Raw genomic sequence first — 17,075 nt, forward strand, 5'->3', positions numbered from 1 at the left:
TACAGACATTTAAAATTTTAATATCATCAATTGCGTCATTTTGTTGCCTTGTGAGTGGCATAGAGATTGCACCACTGACCTGAGTATTAAGTCTCATAGAATTTTATACAGAAAATCTGATGGATTAGCAGCAACACAAGTTTTCTTTTGAGAGAGAGAGAGAGAGAGAGAGAGAGAGAGAGAGAGAGAGAGAGAGAGAGAGAGAGAGAGGGAGAGAGAGAACAAGGTGGAGGGAGGAGAAAAAAAGGAACAAAATTTACTGCTTTGTGCTGGCTGGAACTGCATAATTGAAGAAATTCTTTCTTAAGCAAAGGAATGGCCAGAGTAGTAACCAAATTAATTAACAACAAGGAGTTTCTTTCCAATGAGTACCATGGGACACACAACAACAACAACAACAACAACAACAACAACAACATCATCACTCAACTTACCTATGCGTGGTAAGTTTGTGGAGTGCCTCCAGTACAGCCATCTGGTCAGCTATGTTTTCTGTAGAGCGGGACAATAGGAACAATATAGTGCGATTCAGGCAATGGTAAAGACCTTCCAAGGAAACTGTTGATGGGCGACGCTTTGCCTGCATTATTAATTTCACCACAAACTCAAATACTTCATGTGGATCTTTTGCAAAAGTACCTGCAAAGAAAGAATGGTAAAAGTGGTGTATATCAGTATGGTTTTAAAGCATTGCAGTAAAGATGCACAATACAAAAATATACAATTATAAATATAATTAAATCTCATCAAATAACTACAGAAACATATCTATATATTGGGAAGCATTTTTTGTAGTTATTTTCATCCTTGTAATAGCAATTTTTCTCATCATCATTATCAAGTTTTTACACTGTTGCTACTTTAATTTTAAACTCTATGACATAACATAACACTGGCCTTGTCTTCCAAAATGTAAATATTGATATTTTTAATTATCCTGTAGAGTGCAATGATGCAATGACAAAGAGCATAACTGAATTCTAGGCCTTTGTGAGCCTCATTTAGTAGGTCTTATACTTAAAAATATTTATGCTGAGCTTGAAATTTCAATTATTTTTCTATGTAAATCAACTGGTTTCTAGGCTACAATCTGAAATTAATTACATTTCTCATTATACTGTTGTTGACTAAGTTATTTATTTAGTTAGTTACACCTTCCATGGGTCACTTTGCATGATATATTGTAAAGATGTGAAACAAATCAATTTACAGAATATTCTACTTATTGTGAACAAGATAAATAATGAGTGATGTTATATCATTGCTTCACATTCAGTGGAAGTAGGGGGGAAGGGTCTGGAGAAAGGAGGTTGCCTTTCTCATTTTAGTTTGCATGGGTTGCCTAAATCACTTCAACTGAATAGTAAGGTGGTTTCCTGCCTAGCATAATTATCCATTTCTGTCCTCCCAAGCTGAACTACTGAACATCACAGAAAAAAATAATTTGAAACTGGGGGGGGGGGGGGGGGTGAGGGGTTGGTCCATTCATGTGCTACTCCCACTCCCAACCCAAAGCTAATGTCACAGGAGCTATATCCCCATGGAAGACCCCACATGCAAGACCTGCCCAGTCCACCCATCTAGCACTTCCCACTCCAGTCCTGCTACAGGCCTATCCTACACCATCAGAGGCAGGACGACCTGTGAAAGCAGCCATGTCACATACTAACTTGCAGAAATCAGTTCAGAGCTTTTTATGTTGGAACATTTGTGGATAAAATCCTACACCAAGATTTATAAACACTTTTTTTAATCAACAGATCAAGTACCTCCCCATTGACAATGTCAAAGAATAACATTTTTATGTTGGTATGACAACCGGAAATGAATGGTCACCACTAAACTGTTGTCAACAACAAAGTTGACCAGCCAGTGGCGCAACATGCAGATGAGCACAACATGCTTGACTGCAATGGCAGCTTCACAACTTGCTCTATCTGGATCCTTCTACACGCAAACAGTTTCCTCAACTAGACAGACGGGTGTTACCCTTATCCTTCACTCCCATAACCCTCCCGGCCTCAATCTTCACTAACCCATTATTGTACACCCACCCCCTTCCTCTGTCCTGTCAGCCCCTCTCAACCCATGTCACCTCCTTCATGCGCTGCAACGCACTGGCTCCAGCACCTGCACATCGTATGCCTAGACCGTGCATTGACTACACATCCCTCCCACATTCCTAGCTGGCGAACTCGCATCCCTCTGAGCTGCACGTTCTGCCAGAACTTATACAGTAAATAAGCAACAAGTTTCCTAAAATGTTATTTTATGAAATAGAAGAAGGTACCCAGATGGAACTTTTTAGTTATAGCTTTACTCTCTATACTTAACTTCTCTAACCATATGGTTACATGATGTCCAGACACGCACAGAACATAATCGTTTCAAAATGATTTTTGTACAGTTTTAATACTGTAGTGGTCACATGTGTATAATGAAAATTATAGGAAATCACAGTGGTGGAAGACCACCACCGTAATTTCCTATAAGACTAACTACCTCAACCCTTTCTCTATCCCAAAAAAATGCCTTTCTGACACCAGTAATTGCAAGGGTTTATGCAACTGTAGCCCCTGTATATTTTTTGCAAGATGCTCAGCTAGGCTACCCTTCCTTGTCTTATGAGCAATAATGATACTATCTTCAGCTGTATGTGCAATACCTTCAGCTGTATGTATTTTTTTATTTATTTGTAACGGGTTTTGGTGATACAATCCACCATCTTCAGACCCCTAGATGCAGCAACTAATATCATTTATCATGCCATACCATAGACAATATCATAAAAGCTATATTTACTTTTTAATGATGAAATGTTAATTATTTTATGACAAGGATAGATAGCTACTCATTGCATAGAGGAGACATTGAGACAAAGACAGGCACAATGCAAATATTGCTAAACATTTAAGCTTTTGCACAAAAAAGCCATGCTTTGGAAATAGAAAATATACACACATTCACACATGACCACTGTCTCCAGCCACTGTGGCTGCCTCCATGTGGGCACCCCACTGAGGAAAGTGACCATGTGTGTGTTACTTGTGCTTGTGTGAATGTGTGTGTGTTTTCTATTTCCAAAGTGGGACTTTTTTGTCCAAAAGCTTATATGTTTAGCAGTCTTTTCATTGCACCTTTCTGTGATTCAGCACCACCTCTGCATGGTGAGTAGCAATCTAGCATTTCCATATGGACTTTTCATTGTTTGAAATGTTAACTACATTAGACTGAACCAATTTTCATTATACACTTGTGACCACTACAGTACTAAACTGTAAAAAAATTAACTATAGTGTCTCCACTGCAACAAACCCATACAGTTGCTCAACAGTGTCTAAAACCTATTAGGCTACAATAACCTTAGGAGCAGGTCTGTATTCCTCTTGTGTTGGTCACCTAAAACTTTCAAATGCCATGTACAATGTGTCACTTGCACGGCACAAAATTAATCCATACATCTAAAGGTATTATCATTTTTGTATGTTTACCCAACACTGATCATGATGCTGCAAGACACCCAACAATGCCACACTGGCACTTTATGAGAAGTTGCTGATCATGTTTCGTCCAGGACACCCACTGGTTACATAGGTCTTTAGCCGGACTGTTACCTACGCCACTTACTATGATCACCTGATCCCTTTCACCAAACAGCCTGTACAATGGCCCTATGTCCTCTGTCACATAGTGAAGACTGGCACGTTGATATGCAGCATTTGGCCTACACCACTCTAGCAACTAGTACCTACCAGAAGATTATTTTCTTCCTAGTGCCTTTTGTTCCTGGTGTAGCAGTAGTTATTTGTGTATCACATTACTCTATTTTCTGCTACATCTAGATGAACTCCTCTCCAATTTCTCGATGCAACAAGTCACACTTATTGCCTAATGTAATATTCATTTTGTGGACAGTAATCAACAGCACAACATAAAGACATGGGAATTTCAATGTAAGTAATCTAAAATTCAAACAGTTCTATCTTTGAGATTTGTTTGCGTTGTTTTCATTTGTTATTAGGTACAGTTACAGTTAAACAGGCCGTTTTCTGCTGTAGGGCGTCATCACCCCAATGAACTTTTGCCACTACAGAAAAAAAAAGCAGCCAGAAACTGTATATGACAACAAATATAAACAGCTCTCTGAAGATGAACCTGTCTGTTCAAAATCGGTAATGGGGCTACTTGTGTAAATAAACAGCATTATTAACAGTGCCTGGTTGCTGTTTTCTTCTTTTCAAGAATCAACTTGTATTTTTCACACAGCCACAGTCTCAAAATATCCGGTTTTGACAAATCAGCGACAAATTTAATACAGTCAATAGGCCCATATAAAAGTACATGACACTGTAATAGCTTTCAGGGAGGGGTGAGGAATAGGTTGGGGAAGGTTAAGAAGGTATGGCAGGTCATCCAGACCCCAGGGTGAGAAGACCCACCTGTTGTAGCTGGAAATTTGGTCAAAAATTCATGCCTGGGAACAAGTAAGGAAGACTTGTTTTTAAATACTGATATTGTAACCATTACAAAGCAACCATCCACCAACAATATCTCTGCTGGTATATAAAATGATAATTACTGCCTCAGTTCCTTATAGAAAGTATACGTTGCACTTAATTTTCTTTTTTACCACACCTGATACTAGCTAACAACACACTGAAACTCGTATTTAGTATGAAGTTATGTGCAATCACAAATCTTGCTTTGCAAGCGGCAGTATAACACCTTTCTTTTGACCAAGAAGACTAGCAGTTGGCTGCATTTATATAACATATGCAACAAGGTTTAAAAACTGAACTAAACACAAATCGGATACCAGTTAAGGCTGCAGTAAAGCAATTTACAAATCATAAACTTCATGTGAGTGAGTTACTACGAATAGTTGAAATTTTTTAAACTGCTGCTCCTTTAAAAATTTGGTCAATTCTGACAGAAGGTGCTGATTTTGCTAGCGATTTGCTAAATGACATACCTCTTTACGCCTCCCCTCACCCCTCACAGTTTTTGAACTGATTTTTTCCCCCTGATGTTCACTAGTTCACCTAAGCAAGACGAAGGACAGAAACATGCAATTGTGCTAGAGAGGCAACTATCTCACTATTCAGTTGAAGTGATTTGTGGAAACAGTGAAAACTAAAACCAGGATGACAGCTTCCTTCTACTATTCACAAATAAGAAACCATGACACAGCTTCACTCTGAATGACGTTCACAATAATTACATTTAAGAATCACATAAAAGATTCATGACAACAGTAAGAGGGAGACTAGCAAATTATTGAACAGACAATTTAATATTTACAGTGCAACAAGTTTAGAATGCAGAAACTGCAATAACGTGACTCACCCTGCCAAAGCTTGTCCACAATACGTGAAGCGAGGTAGCACACATTGGGAGCAATATACTGAGGCGCCCCCCCAGGGACTACGGGCAGTGCAGCCTGCTCCCCGATGAGGACGTCAGCTGCCAGCAGGTGCTCCATCAGAGTTCCCAACACCTCTGTCTGATAACGTGTCTGCTGAGACATGCTTGCATTCTCCGGTGATGCCTGCATATAGAATGACACTCAACATTTAATTTGTTTGATGTATTCTAAAAAATTCTATTCTAAGCAAACAGACAAGTTCCTAATAAGAAAAAGGTTTTATGCAGACTACAGTACAAAACAACAACACCTTAAGAACTAAAAATTGACAACAAGTAGGGAGATATCAGGAACAAAAAAATCAGTCCATAATGAAAAATATTTGTGTTCTCTCACTGTAATAAAATTTTGTAATTTCACATTCTTAACAAAAGGGTTTGTCTGAATAAAGGTATGTGTGCAAGTTGAACTTGTGTGTGTGTGTGTGTGTGTGTGTGTGTGTGTGTGTGTGTGTACTGCTGACAAAGGCCTTAATGGCCGAAAGCTATGATTGTGTGAATCTTTTTATTGTGCCTATCGTGACTCAGCATCTCCGCTATATTATGAGTGGCAACTTTCCTTTGCTCATATTGTTACATTCCAACTTGTTTATGTGATCGCTCTAAGCTTGTTGATACCAGTGCCTACCAATTTTAATTGTATATTACAACACTGAGGATGGTCACTAAGTGACCGAAAATCGATTTTGCGGATAATAAAACAAAAAAATACGACCAATGCTGTTTCTCCTTCCAATTATATCCATTATTTGGTTGTGGTGCACAGAACACTCCATGGAGTCGCCAATCAATTCCAACTTAAAATAAAACATTATCCCACTAAGTCTCTTATGACACAAAGCTATCAATTCAAATTTCCTGAAACGAAAGCGGGCTGCCAGCTAAAAGGATTGAAGATCATACTGGGTAACATAAAACATTTTGAAACAATCTTATATCGGGTGAATAATATTTCAATATGGATTCTGAATACCGGCAGAGTAACCAGTGTGGTGACAGACAGTTTGTATCTTGTGTTTATTTCCTTCATCAGCTTTCTTATACGTATGTTATCAGAAAACTTTGAGATCTTTTACACCTGGTGAATAAGACGAATGTTGAAAAGCTATCTGAACGTAGTAAAGCATTACTCATAGCAAGTTCTACTCATTAGTGCTATGTCACATAAGCATAACAAATTTCATAAAAACTTTACATTCAGTACTTCAGTCAAAGAAGAAAGCTATTTTAAATTAATAGTACAACAATGTATATTCTACAGCTGTCCTTCAATGGCCACTAACAATAAATGTTTTCTGTTCTTTTTGCAAATAGCATGTAAATCAAATTTGAGCATAGTAATTTTGCAATGGTTAAAATAGTTAACAGTATTAAGCAATATCAGTGGTCACACTATTGAAATACACACATTATGAATAATCTGTAGTAGCCCAGAAGAACAATTTATCAACAAATCTACATACCTCAAGGACTAAGTCAATTGCAAGAGGACCTTTTCCAGGTGATGGTAGTGATAGCGAGTCCACTACAATCACGCGCAGGAAGTCCATCACAAATTTCCTTGCTGGGTGGTTGCTCAAACCCGAATCCTTTGATGGAGATCTAACAAGGACAGCGGAGTCAGAGCCAGGATAAGTCTGAGGAAAGATAAATATCATGTTTCAAGATTACAAAATTGTCATAATAGTGATTGACATGTGTGGTTACTAAAAATGTGAAGTAACAGGGAATATATACTTATCCATATGGTGAAACAAGGAGGGACAGTAGCCTACAAGCAAGATTCACTTTATGATGTAATTATGTTCATAAGAAAAAGGTTAAGTATACATCTAGGGAAGAGTACCTATACACACACACAAGGTGTAAGTAAGGACGTGAACTAACATTGTACTTTAACAATTTAGGTACATATAAATTCTATAATATTAATATTGGTATGCCACATGTAATTGCAAAAGAATGGCAGAAACTGAAATGGCAAAACAAGTGCAGAAAAGGATGAGGAAACAGAATGAACTAGTATAAAGTAGAAAATTTAAGGACAGGTTATAACTTATTTACACATTGAAGGTAATCTGCAGAAAATAGAACAGAGGAGAGAAAAGAAAGTTTTAGGAGCAGAACTGAGAAGAGGGAAAGGGAGGGGAAACCACTATAAATTGAGACTACATGGGTGAAAAGTATTGAAGGTTGGTTCAGACCTTCAAAGTAAAGAAGCTATAGAATTACAGTATTGAGAAGCGTGTCTAACAACAGCCCCAAAAGAGAGAAAAAAACTGTTCCTATATTTTACACAGTGTAATAAGCAAATGAGAACTTTTGAAAGGTTTTAAAGCTGTGCCAAAAAAATTAGCAGCTTAAAGACTTCATAGAGAGTTAATTTTAAAAACAAGATATGACAATTCTTCAAGCAAAAATCATTATGGTCTACTGCAACTGTAATCAATTTCTTATAAATATACAACTCATGGACTCAACATCATTTTATAGTCCCATGTCTTCTGTTCACCTTCACTAAAAATTCCAATATCCTTGCAACTGTCACAGGTGCAAATAGAACTCCATGTGCCCTTCCGTCCTACCCTAAACTCTAGTGCTGTCAGTATTCTGCACGCTAACAGTGTCAAGGAGCATTGAAAACATTTGTATCATACCAAACAAATGTACACAATATTCAATTTGATATGTTGGTATGATCATTACAAAGTATATTCCATGAATGAATGAATGGACATAACCAGACAATTCTTCACAAATCTCTCCTAGGCTTTTAGATGTTGATAATTCAATAACTATAGTAGTCATATTAACAAGCAATTAAGAAATCAGTTTTGTAGTGAAGCCAAGTACATACATTCTCAAAAACTACTTGACTTTAGAATGAGAGATTCATCTGGGGAAAGGAAAGAGGGTAAATACGGAAGACTGATCACCTGCGCAAAATGCGGTAGTCTCAGTGCTTACACAGCAGTTTGCACATTTTTTGCTTTGTTTTATTCTGTACAAGTTTCCCCCAGGGCCCCTAACATGAGTAATTTTTATTATTTAAATTTTACACAGCAGTCACTTTTTTTCTGTGTCACCTTTCAGCTGATGTGACAACCATCGAACAGTTTGCACTGGAATAGGCCGAATCATCGTCAGCAAAACCACTCTTCCAATAAAATCGTGTCACAGGGTCACTTGACTTGTAAAACAGAACTCTCGGAGCTGTGACTGAAAAATCTGCCTCTCTTCTGTTCCAAGCCACCACTTAGAGCAAGGGTTCCCACAATTTTCCTCTGATGGAACAGTTTGAGAATCCTGGTACTTTGATGAAACACATTGTTTATTTAAAAATGAGAAAAACTTGTTTTATCCAGTACTTCATTTTTAAATCACAACTAGTTACACAGATATCTTATTCCTATTTTAATAGAATAAACAACTTGTTTAATTCAACTGTTGTGACACGGCTTCACCATTTCCCGTTCTTTGTGTCCATAAGCTAGTAAGTGTAGTGCGCACTGAGTTGAAACTCACAGCTTCACCTCTGCCAGTACTGTAGACATGGCACTGGGGGAAGTAAGGTTGTAAAGGCAATTGTGATTCCAGCTCAGATTGCTCAGTCGACAGAGTGCTTGCTTGCCAAAGGCACAGACAAAGGTCCCATGTTTGAGTCCCAGTCCAACACACCGTTTTTATCTGCAGGAAGCTTCAAATCAGTGCACACTAAAATGCAGAGTGAAAATTCATTCTAGCAATGGATAGTATCTCAAAAATTTATCATGTGATGCTGAGGAAATTAGATTAGGAAGTGAGACACCAATAGAAGTAGAGACCAAAATAAATTACAACTGGGAAAGCTATTTCTGAAAACAAACACACACACACACACACACACACACACACACACACACACACACAAATCACTGTCACTGAATATATATTTATGTGTTAGGAAGTCTTTTCTGAAGGTACTTTTCTGGAATGTAGCTTTGTACAAAAATGAAATGTGGATGGTAAACAGTTTAGAAAAGAAGAGAGAAGAAGGTTTTGAAATGTGGAGCTACAGAAAAATGCTGAAGGTTAGGTGAGTAAAATGTACAACTAAAGAGGAGGTACTGAATAGAACTGGGAAGAATAGAAATTTGTAGCACAACTTGATTAAAAGAAGGGATCAGCTGATAGAACACATCGTTATGCCTGAAGAGATTGTCTACAATTTTGTGCTGGAGGGATGTGTGTAAAGGGGGGGAGGGGGGAGAGAGCAGAGGCAAGCTTGTTGAAATCAGAAATCAACAGCAGCAAAGTGTTCGGAGTTGAATATATATTGGAAGGATAAACTAGACAACATTTTCTATTGCTATGAAAAATTTAATAATATCTAGTGAGATAATTATAGTAGTGGCAGTGTGTGTCACAACAAATCTTGAGTACCTTGCACATAAATAAGTTAAGCATGTTGGCATTTTTTCTAAAATTTTTTACATCTGTGGAACAATTAAATTAAGTGATAGCAGAATAACCAAAACCATGGGCATTTATGGATTTCCATACAAAAAGGGTATTGTGCCACAAGAAAACTGAGCTTGGAGGAGAAACTAATTTCAGTTTCAAATTCCGCTCCAAGGACATACTTAAATTCTTTCTAACCAAAAAACAAAAAAGTTTGTGATCACTGTTGTAAAATTACATATACTAAATCACTAAAGATAACTTAAAATTATAGAATGACCAAAGGACTACAATCATGTGATCACATAATAGAAGAGTGGCTGAAGTTAACTGAGGTCCTTAGTAAGACTGAGTTGAATAGTCAAACAAACAAACCCTAAATTGAAAATAGTGTTCAGTTATCCTTGATTGCCTGATCAAATAAATATTGGCAGTATCACTGTCTGTAAAAAATAGAACTGGGCAGAACAAAACAAGATTTGTTAGGTTGCCAAGGCTCTCAGGCATTGCGTCAGATGATCCCACTGAAATTTCATAATATTTCAGTGCAGCCTCCACCCAATCATCATCATCATCATCATCATCATCATCATGTGGCATGTTGACAGAAAATCTTACCAATAAATACCACTATGACTTGAAGATGATGAAGATATGATTTGTTGCAACATTATGTACCTTCACTGAAGACACATGCAATTTCAAAGATCGCGTGCCCATACAGTTCACAGGCTTGCTTATGGAGACTACCTGGGTTGGCCCCCTTGTGCACTCCGGTGAGCAGCCAATGAAACAGTATTACTCAAGTGATCGCAAACAAGTGCTCGGCCTATTCTGTAAACCTGAATTACTGTTGTCCATTCAATTTGCTCAGTGCTAAACACTACCTGTACCTCATTATCTTACGTTGGTTCTATAAAGTTCTATGTTCCATAAATCATGTTTATTGTTGCTATAACACAATATTGTAGTAAGAATGATAACACCCGAGAGTGAAAATAATTACTATGTTGGAAAAAACTTTAAAAAACATAAGAGATTTTCTGTTAATATAGTTGTGATACTGCCAACTACCTGCACAAGTATAAAATGACTGAAAGGGCAGAGAGAGAGAGAGAGAGAGAGAGAGAGAGAGAGAGAGAGAGAGAGAGAGAGAGAGAGAGAGACCACTGACCTTTACTTCATCGCCGGGTGTTGAAGCTGCACTACCTGCTTCACTTCCAGCTTGCCTGGGGAAAAGAGTGCCTGCCAATGCCCCCAAAACTTCACCAGTCATGCACACTGGCGTGAAATCTGCCATATTGTGGTATAAAAAGAATAGGAACTGTATAATTGTCACTGGGTAATCCCGCAACCATTCAGGTAAACTATCTGGGCTGTTAACAGAACAGAATAAAACACAATAATTTGCTAGATGACTGTTATAAACGTATCATATCATATCATTGTTATTATTATTATTATTATTACAATAATCAAATCTTTAACTAATTTTTAGTCTTATGATTTACAGAGATTATCACTTCTTTCCTCAATAAGAATTGAAGAGAGAATTCTGTAGGAATTTGATGAAAAACAATGGTCTTGTTAAGTATGCTGTTCCCTAACATTTATAATCAAGCATTTTATGTTAATTAGGCTAAATGACCCCAATTTCATGGCTGCTTCTGATGATGGTGAAGTGAATGAGCCTACTGACTTTGTCAAGCTCTCTCCAGAATGCATAGATCAGATGTCTGACCATGACGATATCGACAAAAATATATTGGAAGAAACTCTTCCAAGCTGATGTTGCCGTTACCCTGGACACTCATACTAATGAAAAAAGAGAGCATGAGGAAAATACGGTCCATCACAAGAACAAAATTAAAGCTAATATCACTTATAACTGAACAACAGCAAATGCAACCAACACTAAAACTTACCCCAATGTAGCACAAACTGAACAGCACAAATGCCATTTGGCAGCAGTACTAAAAGTAAAGTCTGCAGTTGATTGTGTTGAATACTTTGATGAACAAGTAATGAACTTGAATGCTGGTGAAAGTGTCCAATATGCTACACAGAAGAATAATCACAGCTTAGATCCAATGAATACAAAAAAAGTTCTTTGGTATACTGCTCTTCATTAGATACCATGTTCTCCCACAGGAACAGCCATATTGGAATGAAGATGAAGTCTTTGATATAAGGTGCATTTGGCAGTGTATGAGCTGCAATAGATATCTCAGAATCAAGTGCCATCTTGACTTCAATGATAACACACATCTCAACAAAATCTCAGCTGTCAAAAGGGATGAACTTTTCAAGATACATCCCATGATGGACTTTCTGAATAACAATTTCATTAAATTTAAAGTTTCTTCTGATAGCCTGAGCACTGATGAGCAGAAGGTTTGATATTATGGACACCATTATTTGAAACAATAAATTCGCAGGAAACCTGAGACTCAGATTCAAACAGAGGGCCATGTACAGTTCCAGTCATCTACTCTCAGTAATGAAAATATTCCACTGCTCCAATTTAGGAGGGTGGAAAGGGCACGTTGTGCGCAATCATCCACTGCTGCTCATCAAAAAGTGGTAGGACATCCATCATACCCAAAGGCATCAACATCCTGTGTTCCAGCTGAACTTAGGACTTTCCAAACTGGACATGTGATCGCAAGCATGACATTGGGGAAGCAAAGGAAATGTTGAATTTGCATAAAAAATGCAAGGAAACAATGCTTTGTACCCAATTGTCAACTCCATATTGAATGCTTTGTTTTTTGGCACAAAAATTAAATGATCATGATCCCCATTTGGGGACTGAAGTTTTTCTTTTCATTTTATAGTCTTATTCCCAGTCTCTATGTCAATAAGGCAACCTAGAATTACATGTAGATTGAAGGAAAAAAAATCATCAGGTAATGGATTAAGCCCATGCCACTTGTGAAACTCTACCAACTAGCTGTCATTAGTGCCACCAGACTTTTATCATGAAGTAGCTGCCAACACAGAAAGAACAAATCAGTCTCCTCAGGAAAACCATCCATTACATAAGCACATTCCAGCAGCTGCAAGATTGAGGCCCAGACCACTGTTGAGGCCAAGAAGAAGTTTCCTCAAGACCACTTCAGTCTCACAACCAGCAGCAGCAGCTATAGAAAGAACATAATTATGGATCTCTCAAACTGAGAATAACTCCACCTGGCCTCTCCCTTTGGAGACCCTCCAACCCGGTCATGAACAAAAATGGGTTGTGTGAAGGTCACTCAGCTGTCTTCATTCTGGAGTTGGAAGATACAGGAGTAATCTAAGAAATGGCTCTTCAACTATGCCCCACATCTTGAACAGCAGAAGATCTGCTTACGGCCCTGGGTGCAACTGAAGTTGCACGATTTTGGTCAAGAGTAGTGTAGCTTGGTAATTCTTTCTTTTATTTGTTTGTAATGGTAATTACCACAAATTGTCTTTGTTTTCTCACTAATCAATAAATAACAGCTCTGCTTAAGATTTTTTTTTTATAAAGTCATTCTAGCATTCTCACAATCTGGAGCTAAAAACCTCTGTTTCCTGCAACATACAACATTCCTCTGCAATGCAGGGTGGTGGTCACTGAGTCACCAAAACTGGCCGAGAGTTCGAAAGTAACGTGAAACTGGTGGAAAAGATAAACTTTCACAACTTGTGACAGTAAACCCCTTTGGGGACTAAAGGATGATATGCATACAAGTGCACTCATGAGTCTGAGAGCTGAACAGGTGTGGTTGCCAAGCATGTCTTTGGCAGAAGCGAACATCAGAAGTGAGGAGGTAGCTCACGGCTCAGCCTACAGATGACAGCAAGTGTAAAGTGCTTGTCCAAAGTGATTTGTCAACTTATATTTTTGTCAAGGTGGGAGGAAAGGAGGTAGCCGAGTTTGAATGGACACATGTGGTGTGATCCGCAGTCCTCTGTGTCCACTGTGGAAACATGCGGCAGAGTAACACACTTTTAAAACCATAGTCGCAGTAGAAGGTGCACGAAACACCAAAGCTAAGTAAAAGTTAAGCATGTCAGATTAAGTGTGTTGTGAAGATCAAAACAGATTAGCCTACGCTGAAGCACATGGCGCATTTAGTTTAGGAGTTCCACAGCCATAAAGACATACAAATTATCATAAATTAAGAAAATCAGTAACTTCTGTTATATTGACTTAGAGCCAAGTGATGTCCCAAAAGAAGTGTAAAGTAAAGTAGAATGCTGGTATGATACTAAACATTAGGAATTAATATTTATTTATGAGTTACTAGTATATTTGGCATGTAATTTTAATAAAAATATCATTAACAGTGGTAAAGATACCACATACCTTTTGCCCTCCTGGTTAAGCATTGTTCGGACCATTCCCAAAAGAACTATGATAGCTTCAGAACACAGAGACACCCGACTTGCCACACTTGTCACCGATTGACTAACAGGTACACCAAACATGAAATTCCATACACTGTCCAGGTCAAGCTGAAAAGTAAAACAGTTATTCTTTAAAGTCTGGGAAAATTTTTCTTTTGGTTATATACACATTCATAAGAATATGCCAAATTTCCATTCTCATTTTTCTTTTCTCTCAGTATCCTTCAATTAGCTGCTGCTTATGTATCTGGATGCCCTGGTTAATGTTTCTAGGAAAAAGCATTTATATGACAGACATTACCTACAAACTATATTTGCTTCAGCATGATGACTTGTAAGCATTGCCATTGAACATGTAAGTAAGCTAAGTCTTCTTTAGCTATTTCAGCAACATAATTACACTCTCCAAACAACACACTCAAACAACTGCTACAGTTATAAGAGAAATTAGATGAATCTCTTTGTGTGATATATTTTTACCAACCAAACGTCATTCATTCACAACATTGACATGTGTAACATCTCCTTTTAAAAACGACATATAAATTACATGCAACAGAACAGTACTAACCTTCGAGTCTGCAGGAAGCAGCTTCACTGGTTGTCCCATCATTAAAGCCATAAGAAGAAAATAAACCTCTGGTACATCAATGTGCAGAGGCATTAAGTACCCAAGCCTCTGAAACCCAGGCACTCCCAGTGCTTCTGCTTTTATTTCTCTACAAAATGGGTACTTTGGCGTAGATGGTGTAAACTGACAACCTAATAAAATAAAATTGTATATGAGGAAGATGTTGAAATACCTGTATGAGCCATGATTGTCATTTGAAAGCATACACATTTTTGTCTGAGTATAAAGTAAGCAAATAATCCAAACTGGAAAACAAAAACAAACAATTGCCTCCCCACGTCACACAATTTACTGGCACTCTATATGCATGTCACATATTCATAATGATCGTAATTGCAAGACTAACCACAATGCCAGTGTGCAGTGCCATCAATGTTGAAATTAATGAGATTCCATTTATACACAACTTATAGCCTCTTTCCCAGTCAACAAGGTTATCTGTCATGTGTATCTTCATGGACTCTTTAATAATGATACCCCAAGAGAAAATTAGCAGTTGCCAAAACTATTATTTTATCATAGTCCACTGCATGTCTGGTGTATAAGCAATGTTCCATCAATGGCAGACTTCACTGGTTGCAAAAGGTGAATGGTACACTGATGATGTTCTGTGGCTCATGTGTACTGACAGTACCCTGTTGAATGTCAAAGTATTAATTTTTCTTGAAGACTGCTGCTAAGGTGGGTGAGCTCCTAAGTAGACTGTCAAAATTTGGAACTGTGTTTACCTTTTGCACAAGTCTTTTAAGAACAGATATGGTTCATGATGGATTAAGATACTTTAAGTCTGCAAATTCAAACCCCTATGAATTGGCTTACGGTAAACTGATGACTCCGAGAGTCATCATTTTCTACATCCTCATCATCTACATCTACACACACACACACACTAACGAACAACTGTGAAGTGTATGGAACAGAGTACATGCCACTGTACCACTTATTACAGGTTTTCCCCCCGTTCCATCCACCTTTGTAACACAGGAACAATGATCGATTGCCTGCCTGGGCACACTAATTAGTCCAATCTACCTTATTTTACAGACTATAAGACCCATTTTTTTCTTAGAAAAATTGCCTCCAAAATTCAGGTGCATCTTACTCTCGAAATTAATTTAAAAGTGCCCAATGTTTGATTTAGAATTTCCACTAGTCTTCAAAATAGCCATATATTTGATGCTGTGGGAAACCTATCCCTATCTAGCAAACACTGGATTCAGCTGGCAGCAATAGTGCACCGATGCGACAAACATGAGTTGTGAGGATTCACAAGCTTGCTAACACTGTCTCCCTCTCACCTCAACATCACAAACCCAAAAAACTGTCTAGCCTATGACGTGTCATTGCAATCTATGGTGCCAGTAAACTTGAACTGAAAGTGAATTGTGTTATCGGCAACAGTCCAATATTTTTGTTAGTAGCTGGTTTCGTAACGGAAAAAAATAAAAGCTATTCACTTGATGTGGGCTATAAATTTAAAGTGACAGCATATGCATAAGAACACGGAAACAGAGCAGCTGAGCACCATTTTGGCCCTCCAACTACAGAAAAAGACCACTCGTGATTGGTGTGCTTAAAAAAAGGGGGGAAGAAGAAGAAGAAGAAGAAGAAGAAGACGAAGGGGGGAGAGAGAGAGAGAGAGAGAGAGAGAGAGAGAGAGAGAGAGAGAGAAATAGATAAGGAAGGCTAAATGTGCAAATAGAGGACTGAATACAGAACGGATGATGATGATTTTCAGGGATTTTAAAGGTCAGTTTGATTTTATACACTAAGAATTTTTTTTAGTCTGACATTGCAATCTAATAACAAAATAGTAAAAATGTTATTTTTTAAACTAATTGCTTAAAAATTAATGTGCATCTTACAGTCAGTAAAATATAGTAGGTCTCTCAACCCCTATAAGAGTGATATGTGAAGGGTTTAAGTATATTCCTACTGAAATAATTTAAAGCTGGTTCTTAAAATTTTGAAAGCAGACTTTCTTGGGATAGTTTATGACTAACTTCAAGAGCATGCCATTGCAGTTTCTTCAGTATCTCTGACACTCTCCTAAAAGTCAAGCAAACGCTTGACCATTTGTGCTGCCCTTCTATGTCAGCTTTCAATAACCTCAATTAGTCCCATTTGATGCAAGTCCCACACACTAGAGCTATATTCTAGGATGGATAGCATAAATTATTTGTAAGCAATCTGCTTTGTAGAC

At 37.8% G+C, this 17,075-nt stretch overlaps 1 protein-coding gene across 1 annotated transcript in view; it reads right to left on the bottom strand.

Annotated features, from left to right (window-relative positions):
• Positions 1 to 17,075, bottom strand: part of LOC124619168 (WD repeat and FYVE domain-containing protein 3) — a 297,546-nt gene that overhangs the window by 117,692 nt on the left and 162,779 nt on the right. The window contains exons 28-33 of the mRNA XM_047145406.1: positions 14,813 to 15,003; positions 14,201 to 14,349; positions 11,039 to 11,240; positions 6,888 to 7,061; positions 5,347 to 5,548; positions 435 to 639 (exon numbers count right to left, since the gene is read on the bottom strand). Of these exons, the coding sequence (XP_047001362.1) occupies positions 435 to 639; positions 5,347 to 5,548; positions 6,888 to 7,061; positions 11,039 to 11,240; positions 14,201 to 14,349; positions 14,813 to 15,003 (1,123 nt within the window). The remainder of the gene's footprint in view (positions 1 to 434; positions 640 to 5,346; positions 5,549 to 6,887; positions 7,062 to 11,038; positions 11,241 to 14,200; positions 14,350 to 14,812; positions 15,004 to 17,075) is intronic.

The sequence above is a fragment of the Schistocerca americana genome, chromosome 1 (genome assembly GCF_021461395.2).
Source record: "Schistocerca americana isolate TAMUIC-IGC-003095 chromosome 1, iqSchAmer2.1, whole genome shotgun sequence".
Taxonomy (NCBI): domain Eukaryota; kingdom Metazoa; phylum Arthropoda; class Insecta; order Orthoptera; family Acrididae; genus Schistocerca; species Schistocerca americana.